The sequence below is a fragment of the Jatropha curcas genome, chromosome 6 (assembly GCF_041381405.1).
Source record: "Jatropha curcas cultivar XTBG-Jc1 chromosome 6, XTBG_Jcur_1.0, whole genome shotgun sequence".
NCBI classification, from domain to species: domain Eukaryota; kingdom Viridiplantae; phylum Streptophyta; class Magnoliopsida; order Malpighiales; family Euphorbiaceae; genus Jatropha; species Jatropha curcas.
This window is the reverse complement of record NC_143156.1, coordinates 20906515-20918514: the sequence shown is the minus strand read 5'-3', so window position 1 is coordinate 20918514 and position 12000 is coordinate 20906515. Positions and strand designations below refer to the sequence as shown.

General features: G+C 34.7%; 1 protein-coding gene across 2 annotated transcripts; it reads right to left on the bottom strand.

Moving 5' to 3' along the window:
- Positions 1-83: 83 nt before the first annotated feature.
- On the bottom strand, positions 84-3882 carry LOC105636076 (RNA-binding (RRM/RBD/RNP motifs) family protein). Of its 2 annotated transcripts, none has more exons than XM_089722630.1 (9): positions 3438-3882; positions 3267-3364; positions 2822-3059; positions 2641-2759; positions 2490-2555; positions 1319-1408; positions 719-787; positions 535-641; positions 84-440 (listed from the first exon to the last, which is right to left on the bottom strand). In XM_089722630.1, exons 1-9 carry the CDS (start codon positions 3806-3808, stop codon positions 354-356), a joined length of 1245 nt encoding a protein of 414 aa, XP_089578756.1. In that variant the 5' UTR covers positions 3809-3882; the 3' UTR covers positions 84-353. The 2 variants fall into 2 exon arrangements, with proteins under 2 accessions (XP_089578756.1, XP_012074636.1); XM_012219246.4 differs by having other exon boundaries at positions 2641-2738; positions 3438-3881.
- Between the last annotated feature and the right edge of the window lie 8118 nt (positions 3883-12000).

Sequence of the window (12000 nt, the reverse complement as noted above, 5' to 3'; positions counted from 1 at the left end):
AGATAGAATATATTACATTTACACAAATCTAAGTAACCATAACAATTAGGATTACAAATCAATAAGAAAAATTCAATAGAGAATAATGCACAAAGGTCATGCTTTCAATTAACGAACCATATGCTTCTTTTCTGCACAGTGAGAAACAGTAAGCTTTAACTTCTACTATTCAAATTTCAAAAATGGTAATAGAGCAAAAGTAACACAATTTACATGATGAATTATGCCTACACTGTAATGAGAAGCTCATAAAAATGAGTAAACCTTTTACAAAGTAAGAATCCTAATGTGGGAAATTTCGGCTAACTTGTTTAAAGAATAATCCACCATCCCAGCAGTCAGCTCTCTCATTCTCAGGCTACTGGTCTCGGACGACCCTTGCTGTATTTTGGAGGGTTGCTCTTGGCAACATCAACCACTATCATCCATCCATTAATAATCTGGGAATCGAAAATAATGAAGTTCAGCTCAGCCCACTTGCCGAGTATTATTAGAGCTAAAGAAAAAAGAAAAAAGCCTTGTGTTGAATCTTACTTTTCCATTCATCTCTTTGAGTGCTGCACTTGCAGCCTCCTCTGTGGTGTACTCTATAAATGCATAACCCTTCGACCTTTTAGAGATTTTATCCATTATTATTTTAACTGTCACAATTAGCACTTTGTAAGTATAAGCAAAACTGATTCAGCATTGTCAAAGAAGTGAGACTGCAAAAATGTACCTTCAACAAGCTCACCAAAGCCTTCAAATGCTGCTCGCAAGGTCTTTTCAGAAGTATAGAATGACAAACCTGTTGTAAATATGCCCAAGCACTTAGCAGAAGATAAACTTTTGGATGGCACGAAAGAAATCATATCTCACAACATGAAATGAATTCAGCAACTGAATAAAATTGTTCATGAAATTTATCATTGAAGTATTATTTGTATTAAAATACAATGAGACATTTCAAGATCTTTTCAGTTCAATAATAATTTTATTACAAACATATTATATTACAAATACAGCTATGCCCTCAAATACATATAAAATGCAAAAAGCATTCATATAATTCACAAATCAAATCAAATAAATCAAAAACATTGCAAATTAAAAGATATTAGGGGATATAAAATGTAAACTATGAAACTGATTTGATAATGTTAAAATTAGGATAAGTCCCAGCAAATGTCATTTACAGAATTTTGAGCCACTTGCAAGCTAGTTTTTTAATTGAAAAAAAAAAAAAAAAAAAAAAAAAAAAAAAAAAAAAAAAAAAAAAAAAAAGAAACAAACATGTTAAAAAACATAAAATACTCTTTTGTTTGAAGACGCCACATACCAGTCACAAAAAGTTTCTTTGTCTTCACAGGAGTTATTTGACTTTTATCTGAAGAATCCAACTGAACTACAGAATTTTCAACATTATCACCTGGAAAATTCCAATTGTTAACTACAGGGGGAAAAATGTCAAAACAATAGCATTCTCAGTGGCATAAAGCTAAAAGTATAAGTAATTAGTTTTCCTTAAGGGGCCAAAACATAGAACAGATCATTTGAGCTGAAAATCATAAAATTATTCTGATATTGTTAAATCTCTTATTGCATGTTTACTATCTTAGAAAAATGCGCAATTACAAATGCACTCTATGATTAGTTAGACTATAATTCTCTTTTTCTGGAAGTACAAAGCCTTGTTCACTTTTTTCTCAAACAACTTGTACAATTAGAACTAAAAACTAAAATGCCAATCAATTTTTTTTATCACAATGCAACCTAAGTTCTGAGCACATTTCCACAAATTGCTACCTTTTTCATGATTCTTAGCATATGCCAGTTGTTTTTGCTCATCTGCTTCTCTGTGGGTATCATCTCATACCTTCTAAAATTTCTTCACAAGATAAAATTTCCAATACTATCAATTAAGCTCAGCTAAGAACATTTCACAATAATTATTCTTTTTCAGTACAGTAGGTCAGAAGCTCTTTATGTCATTAGCCAAAATTCTACAATTACATTATTTTTTTGTCCAAATTTTAATTTTCAACATAAATCACATCAATTTTATGCATCATATGCATGAATAAACGAACAACAAGATTCGTCTCTGTATCTTCTTTTATTTGGCCATAGAACTGACCAAACTGTAGGGTTATGAAGCTTATAACCCTCCCTAAAGCCTGTTTGATATTTTCTATGTGCATCATGAAGAATCTACAAAGCTAATTCTCAAAAATCAAAACCCTGCAAGTATGTTCAAAGTCACGTCATTATGATGATAAATACAAGGAAAGGTGACACTCAATGTTGGTCCTGTATGCCCCCTTGAGAAGAAGATATTTAATTAGCAGTAAAAAATGATAAACTATAAAAATTATATCTAACTACTTGCTATTGGGAAAAGAAAAAAACAATGATGAAGCATGGAAGCAATGTGTATATATATTCAAGGCAGCCAACAAAAATAAGATAAAAAGGAAAAAAACTTATCTCATTAAAAGAAGAGGACACACCTCCATAATTCTTATTTTGTGACGCAAAATTCTTATCTAGATGAACAGATAAAACACCAGGTACACCTACAAAAATATGGAAGCATTTTTTTCCTTAAAACTGCATAAAACATTCAACAAAAAAACAACAGTTCAAATGGAATAAACTAACTAGCTAGTTCTCGTGCACATTCCTCATCAAGTTCACAACAGAACCCAAAATTTGATCGCCAAGAAACATGATATATACACATTTGTGCATCCTTTTCACTGCAGGTAATCAAAATTTCACTTTTGGAATAAACAGATTGTGACAATAAGAAACAGATTGTTGTTCAGACAGTGATACTTACTTCCCCATAACCTTGGTCAGTATTCCAGCATAATAATCAACCATTTGTGCCTTTGTAACAACTCCAACTCCAGGCTTATCCATTCTAACTAGCCAGTGTTTGGTATTCCCAGCAGGAAACAACATTGTACTTCCAATTTGTGAATTTGATATATTACTCAATTGATTACTTGAACTATAGTCCTTTTCCTCAGAATTATAATCTGGGTCAGGCCTAACTGATAAAACCCCAGGCAAACCTATAAAACATACACGGATAACAATTTTATCCACTTAGAATAATTAACAACTCAAACAAACCTCTTGCAGTCTCCAATTTCTCTAATAGTGACAAAGGAAATAAACACAATGTACTGTTTTACACCCTCTTTATAGCATAATCAAATTATTTAAACAGTTGCCAAGAACAATAAAAGAAAACGATCAATAAGGAACAAAAAGCTTACTGGAAAGAAGATGAGAGGCTTCCTCATCGATATCACAACAAAAACCGAAGTGGGTATCACAAGAAACATCATATATACACATTTGAGCATCCTTTTCACTATTGAAAACAACAAAGAAAGTAAATTCACTACCGAAAACCGAGAAACATTTAAGTATTGGAATAAACCCACCTGCCCAAAACTCTTGTTAGCGTCTTGACATAGTAGTCAACGATTTCTGGCTTAGAATCGACCCCTGGTGGCGGACTCTCCATAAGTACCATCCAATGGCGGTTCTCAGATTTAATAGAAGTAGAAGCAGAAGGGGAAATGAAAGGGGTAGCAGTCGTGGGCGCTGCTTTTATCCTGGTTAATGAAGAAAATATAGAAGATTGAGAAGAGGATAATGAGAGTTTTGTATGCTTGTGGTTGTTGTTTATTGGACTAGGAATTTTGATATACGAAGTGGAAGTTTGAATTTGAAGTTTGTTGGATATGGAGGAGGCGAAAGTGGTGGAGAATGATGACGAAAGTGTCTCCATGGCTGCCTTATGAAGTATCATTACAGAGAATGTTCAGCTCTCAGCGGTCTAAGCATTGATAAACTGCGTTTCTATCTCTGAGATATTTTTTTGACGGAGTTTTAAGTTACAGCGGACATTTCACGAGGCGGACGCGTAAAATTGTTATTTGAAAAATTTATTTATTATTGTTAACGGCTTAATTATTATTTTACTCTAGTAATAAAATGGCAAAGAATTATTTTTACAATAATGAACAAATATATTATCAATTAAAATAATTGATAATTTGCTTAATTGTAAGTATTGGAAAAAAATGAAAAGGTCTCAAATATTTAATCACGTTTTACAATAATTAATATTTAAATAATTTATATTATTATAAAAATGCATTTTATCATCATATTTTAATTTTCAGTAAATTTTTTGTTGACATGCTTAAAATATAATTTAGAAGTAACTATTTTAATATCCAATAAATTATTATTTTCTGAAAAAAAATAAATTTTTCATGACAATGGTATTTTCGTGATCTTTATATTTAACATACCATTGGACCAAACAAAACAATGTTATTAAATATTCATTTACATAGTTCTCCCTAAATATAAAAAACACATTTATTAAACTTTCTCTTATCATATTTTACTATACCTTACGTTGATGATCCCTCTCATTTCATCCAAACAAAATGTTACACCAACACTAAAACAAGCTACACCAAGCTAAAGAAAATATATTAGCTTCCATCATAATTTTCCTACAGTCCTCCACCATAAGCCCATATTCAATATAGTCCTTGTTTGTTGAGTCAGTAGCTAAACCAACTACTTGAGCATCCAGTTCAACAAAAACAACTCCCAAGTCTTACTTCTTCAACCATGACAGCACCTCCCTAAGAGCCATTATCTCTGCAAACTTTGGAGAGTTAATTCCATAAACGAAACCAGAGATACCCACCACAAAATGGCCCCAAAAATCCCTTACGATTGCACCAAACCTAGAGCTGGAATCATCTACATTATTGGCGCATCCAAATTGCATTTGAGGACTCCTGCAGCGAGTGGTTTCCATCTTAAAAATACATCTTTTGCTCCCACTTGCCTATTGCCACCCTTCTGCAATTGTGCAGCACTCCAATCCCTTAAAAAGTCTACAGCTTTAGAGATAATCTCCCCCTCATTCATATCAGACTGATTTAAAATTTCGAAATTTCAATGGTACAAAATGAACCATAGGAGAATAACTGTTTCTTGCACCTTTGCTACATCACATATATGAATTAAGTTGTTAAACCAAGCTGCAAAGTTCAAGTCTGAGAGACTATGAAAAGAAATATTCAGATTTAATAATCATAATGCCGCTTTAATGCACTAAACTAAAGTGTGAATTAAGCTTCCCTGTTCACCATAGATCTCGCATCCCTCTAACATGTGAATACCTCGCTTGTTCAACCTTTATTTAGTTGGAAGAATGACCCTACAAGCCTCCACAAAAAGTTTCAGACTTTAGAAGGGATTTCCATAGCCCATATCTTCTTCCAAAGCAATAGATTACCCATATAATGATCCTCAATCATCTCCTTTATAGCCATATGATAAGCACTTTTAACCTCATAAACTCCGTTCTTAGAATCCTCCACCCTTCGAAAGTTTGAAAGCATCTTTAAAACTAATTCTGCTTCTTGAGGGAGAAAAAGACCACGGACAAGATCTACATTCCATGACATATTACCCAAGTTCATCAAATCCCCAACACACAGTTCTCTAAACCCATCGATGACTAGAGAAGAAATATGAAAAGAATTTTTCGACACCAGCTAAGGATCTTTCCAAATATTAATCTGACTACCATTTTCAACCCGTCATCTAACACCTTTCCTTAGCAAGTCTTTAGCTTCCAAGATGCTCCTCCATAAAAAACTGGGATGATTCCCTGAGGTTGCTCCCATAAAATCCATCATAGGATAATATTTAGCTTTGTAAACACTCGCAAGAAGAGAACAAGCGTTGACATAAGACGCCAACCTTGTTTACCAAGAAGTGCTAAGTTAAAACTATAAAGATGACGAAATCTCGTACCTCCCTGACATTTAGGAACACATAATTGTTCCCCCTGAGTCAGTGCAAACCTCTTCTATCTACTAGTTTCGATCCCCACTAGAAAGCATTCATCACTTTCTACAGCTTATTCCATACAAAAAGAGGCAAAAGAAAAACACCTATAGAAAACATATATAGGAATAGCTTGAACAACTGACTTTAATAAGACCTCCTTCCATGCTTTGGACAAAAACCTACTCTTCCATCCTTGTGTAACCTTCCATAGTAGATCTTAATGTAAGAAAAAATCTCCTTTCTTACCAATTAGAGATGGTAGCCCCAGAAGACGATTATGGCTCAACGGATTATGCACTTCAAGGGAAGCACAAATATGATTCCTCAATTTCTATCCAACATTAATGCTAAATAAAATACTTGATTTTTGGAAATTCACTGCTTGGCCTGACGCGTTCTCATATTAACCAAGAATACTTTTTATCACATTACTTTCTTGAGGTTAAGCCCTAAAAAACAAAAAGTTGTCATCTGCAAAAAAGATAGGTGAAATATTAGGCGCTGCTCTTGTAACTTTACACCCTTGCAACTCCCCCTAGCTCCATATTACGCAATAGTGCTGATGAACCATTGGTACATAAAATAAATAAATAAGGCGACAAAGGTTCTTCTTCCTTAAGTCCCCTTTCAGGCACAATAGGACCAATTTCCAACCCATTAAAAAAAATAGAGTATCTCATAGAAGAAATACACATCAGAATCCAGTCCACCCATTTAGAATGAAATCCAAACTTTCCCATGATCACCTTCAAATATCCTCAATAAAACCCTATCATATCCCTTGTTAATGTCTATTTTTAAAGCTACCATCCCATATTTTCCTTTATATTTTCGCTTCATGGCATGAATCACCTCAAAGCCAATCATAATGTTATCGATTATCAACCTTCCAAGAACAAATGCTGATTGCGAACTAGATATAACTTTATCTAAAACAAGCTTAAACCTACTGGCAACTTCAGAGATAATTTTGTAAACCACATTACAGAGAGCTATTGGCCTAAAATCTTTAATTGACTACGGATTAGCCATTTTAAGAATTAATACTACATTTGTATTATTAAGATTAGAAGGAAATGCACCAATATTAAGCCAGTTTTTACAAGCCGTGATGACATCTTTGTTAACAATAGACCATGATTTCTGAAAAATATGGATTCATCCTATCGACTACAAGTGCTTTATCTTGATTCATTTGGAAAAGTGCATTTTTAAACTCATTATTCTCAAAAGGCCCAAGTAAAAATTCATTATGTGCATTTTAAGATAACCAGTTCTATCTCTTGTACCACCCTATCTGCATCTGTTTGCATTCCCAAGAATAACTCCTGAAAATATTGTCTAACCAAATTAGCCATTACATCCTCCCCATCTTCTCAGTTGCCTCCCGAATCATATAGCCATCTAACACGATTTAACAGAGCTCTATTGGAAGCAGAAGCAAGAAAGAATTTACTATTCAAGTCTCCATATTGCAACAAACGGACTTTCGCTCTCTGTTTCCAGAACGCTTCCTCCTATGCCAATATTATGTTCAATTCAATGTTGCACCTATTATATTCCTTGATAGCAACGTTAGTACCATTGTTGCGCCATCTGTCCATCTCCGGCTTTAGCCTATGAGTTTCCTTTCTAAAGCATTAGAGCAAATCACCTCCACATTCTGAGAGTCTGCTTCATAACTTATTAATTTAGTAGCAACTTAGCTTCATTATACTCAACCCACGAACTTACTACAACATCTACAAAATTTAGCTCGTTCACCCATGCATTTTCAAACTGGAATCTGCAAATAACTCAATGATTTCCTTTATCCTTCAATAATAGTAACAGAGGGGAACGATAAAAAATAGAGGCCACTAAGTTCATCAATAAATTACTCGAGAATATATCTGTTGGTTTAGAAGAGTAGAAAATTAAGGAAGAGAAGGAAAATTCTGCAGAGAAGGGAAATCTGCAGATTTTGTAAGTGTGGAGAAACAAATATTCACATCTCATTAATTCCATTACAGCATAATGTAAATATTTATACTAAACTTATTCTAAAGTTTGTTCACCAACCCTCCATAAGTCAAGGAAGTTTGTTCACCAAACTTCTACCTAAAAGCAAGGTAGTTCAACTACTTCTAGACTTCAACAAAGTACAAAAAAAATCTAAATGACTTTAACAAAATTTCTCCAAAAACTGTCAACAACACTTGCATCAATAGCTGTAGCTGTAACTTTAACACTCCTCCTTGATGCAAGAGTTGAGACAAACACCAAGTCTATTCCTAAGAAATTCAAATCTTGGTTTTTGCAATGCCTTGGTGAAAATATCTGCTGTTTGGTCTTCATAACTGCAATGATCAACCTGAATTTTATTTTCCTTTTCAGCTTCACGTATTGCATGTTACTTGATTTTTTTATGCTTGGTTTTTCTATGGAAGATTGGATTCTTAATTATAGTAACAGCTGATTTGTTGTCACAAAGTATTTTAGTTGGATTCTCTTGATGAAAATTCATAATCATCTTCAACTACTCCTCCATGACAGCTCTCCACTTAGGCAATTTTAAGGATTCATCCACCTGAGTTGGTTCAAGTGAGACAACATTACATCTGCTGTAAATTTTCTCTAGGGATCTGGTCCCTCTAATTGCATAATCATCTTCATTTGATTCTTCTTCATTATCAACCGGAAGTTCTTGCTCTTGCTGGAAATGATCTTGTTCAAGAACTGATTTAGAATTTTCTGGTTCCATTTTACTCCAATTCCATTCACCTTTCTCATCGAATTTGACACTCCTGCTGACATACACCTGTTTAGTAACAGGATTCAAAATTCTGTAGGCTTTGGATTCATTGTTGTTTTCAACTACAGATGGCAAATCAGCAACTAACTTCTTGGATTGCAGCAATTTTAATGAATTGAGATTGGTATGACCAAGTCTCTTATGCCACAAATCAGATTCTTCTTTATGACTCAAGCAAGATTCTTCTTCGAATCTTCTTAAATTTAGAGGAAAGCTTCTCTGTTTCATTTTGATAGCAAATAACTTTGAGCTAGAAAGATCACTTATTTCACAAGTTTTATCTTTAAATAGCAAACTGTAATTCTTATCCAGCAATTGACCAACCGAAAACAAGCTTTGATTTAGTTCCGGTACGTAAAGAACATCGGAAACTCGCTTTGTACCTGAAGGAGTTTGTACAATCACATCTCCTTTGCCTTTGACATCAACAAGCCTACCATCTCCAAGTCTGACTTTTGAAGAATAGTTTGCATCCAAGCTATCGAAATTCTCCAAATTTGGTTTCATGTGGTTAGTGCAGCCACTATCAACTAGCCATGCTCCTTTAGCTTCAATTGAGACATCACATTTTTCGATTTCATTTGCAGTAAATAGTTGTTCTTCATACTTTTCAGAATTTTCGGTGATTTGTGCATGATGGGCTTGTGTTTGTTGATTCTGGTTTGTAGAACAAACTTTCTCGGTGTGACCAAATTGCTTACAAACCTTACATTGAGCTCTAGGTCTGAACTAGCAGTAGTTCTCAGTGTGGTTTGTTTTTTTGCAATGTGGACAAGGTGGAAATCTGTCTTTCCTCCAATTTTTTTTGAAATTGTTCTTCATTTTTGGTTGTTGAGTCACTACAAGAGCCTTCTCTCCCAAGGTTTCTTCTTCCCTGTAGGCTTTTCTTTGTTCTACAGCTTGTAGAGCATTTAAAAGCACATTCAATGATATTTGTGACATGTTCCAAGTATCTTCAAGAGAAGAAATCTTGGCTTCAAATTTTTCAGGGAGAGTTACCATAACTTTCGCCGCAATTCTCTTCTCTTCTAACTCTTCTCCCAACAATCGAATTTGGTTTACAATTTTCATAACTCTATCAACATAATCTTTCACCTTTTCATTATCCTTCATTTTCAACATTTCAAATTCTTTTCTTAAATTAAATACCTGCATCTGTCTAGTTTTTTCAGATCCATGATACTCAATTTTTAACTCTCCCAAGCTTCATGTGCTGTCTCACATGTCATAATCTTGGTGAAGATAGGATCTGCAATAGTTGCATGGATATAGGATAAAGCTTTCGGAGCCTTAGCAATCTCTTCTTCATGTTGTCTAATCTGCTGAAAGGTTGGATTTTGATTAAGAGGTGGAGGTACTCTGTTTTCCTCCACATACTGCCATAATCCAAGCCCCTTGAAATAAGCTCTCATCTTCACAGCCCAAACATGGTAGTTTTCCCCACTAAAATGAGGTGGTGAAAGAGACATGCTGCTGGAAGCCATTTGAGGAAAAGCAAATAAACAGAAAAACTTCACAAATTCTGGTTTACTTGGTGGCTTTCTCTATGATTTTCACTCAAACACACACACATAGAGCCCTTTGAGATCAATGTTGCTCTGATACCACTTGTTGGTTTAGAAGAGCAGAAAATTAAGGAAGAGAAGGAAAATTCTGCAGAGAAGGGAAATCTGCAGATTTTGTAAGTGTGGAGAAACAAATATTCACATCTCATTAATTCCATTATAGCATAATGTAAATATTTATACTAAACTTATTCTAAAGTTTGTTCGCCAACCCTCCATAAGTCAAGGAAGTTTGTTCACCAAACTTCTATAAGTCAAGGGAGGTTGTTCACCAAACCTACCTAAAAGCAAGGTAGTTCAACTACTTCTAGACTTCAACAAAGTATAAAAAAAAATCTAAATGACTTTAACAAAATTTCTCCAAAAACTGTCAACAACACTTGCATCAATAGTTGTAGCTGTAACTTTAACAATATCAATCCATGATTGAGAAACTAGTGATCTGTTGAATCTCTCCTCAAGTCAATTTGCTCCTCTCCCACGTGCCCAAGTAAATGGATAACTAGACATTGGCAAATATATTAAATTGCAATAATCTGTGGCTTCTTTGAAGCCCCTATAAAACGATGGCGGGTGATCAGTAGCTCCCTTTTTATCATTAATACACAACAGGTCATTAGTCCCCAATATATACCCAAGCCAAAGATGACATACTAGCAAGCATATGTAAAAGGTCCCAAGACTCAAGACTTCTACTTCGCTGAGGAAACCTATAGAAACCCATCAATCTCCAAAGCACCCCTCCATCCTCCTGCATATGTGTGTCAATATAGTTAGAAGAATAACTAACTAATTTAACTATATTCTAATGTTTCCAAAAAATAGCTAGGTCCCTACCGTGCCCTTTACTATCCATAACAAAACCTCCATCAAACCCTAACTTCACCTGTAATTCTTCAATTTTTTTTATTAACCAAAGTTTCCATCAAGAAAGGGATCTCTAGCCTGTGGCTACAAACTAGCTCCTTAAAAGCTAACACTGCCTGAGGATTGCCAAGTCCTCAACAATTCCAGCTTATGCAACTCATGGCTCCCCTTGGGCCTGTAATCCGGGTTCCACCATTTGCTTTTCAGTAATAAATGATTCATGGCCCGAAATCTCATTAATTGTTGAAATTTGATCCATCTCGTCAACTTGCATTTTATTGGAACAGCTTGTACCCAACCCTCTCCTTGGCCTATTTTTACCTTGCAATAAGGCTAATAAATCATCCTCACGCTTCTCTAGGCCTAGGCCCTTCTCTGAGCTTAACTCCATGCTCCCTTTCTCTTTAACCCAATTAGCTTTATTACTCCCAATTGAATTAGCGCCAACTTTATTAAATTTGAAATTAGCATGATCCCTAAAACCATGAATGTTATCTCTGCCCTAAAAATGTGCCGCTAACTTAGGGTAGTTCCCATAGCCATCATGCAACTGATTCCCTTTATGGTCCTGGAACCATTGCCTATCATCGAAAACCACCGATTGTTGTCTATTAATAGCCTTCAACCAAGGACCCTCCCCCCTTTCCACTAGAATCTCTGAACTCTTGAATAGGAATTCATAGTACTACTCATTTTGTCCAAGCTTCCCACATAAATAACAAAACATTGGAAGACATTCATAAAAGAATCTCACTATAGAGGCAGTGCCATCTAATGGTCGAATCCTTTTCCACTATTTTAGTGACCTTCTCATATCTACATTCACCCTAATCCTCATATATGTTCGCCATGTACCAGTATTGTTATTAGGATTGTACACCATATAATTCC

Bases quoted from the DNA above. Each gene is read 5' to 3' on its own strand.
- LOC105636076 (XM_089722630.1), bottom strand. From the start codon at position 3,808: ATGATACTTCATAAGGCAGCCATGGAGACACTTTCGTCATCATTCTCC. The intron at 2,760-2,821 runs GTAAGTATCACT...TTATTCCAAAAG, and splicing joins CTGACCAAGGTTATGGGGAA to TGAAATTTTGATTACCTGCA. The intron at 788-1,318 runs GTATGTGGCGTC...TATTTACAACAG, and splicing joins AAAGAAACTTTTTGTGACTG to GTTTGTCATTCTATACTTCT.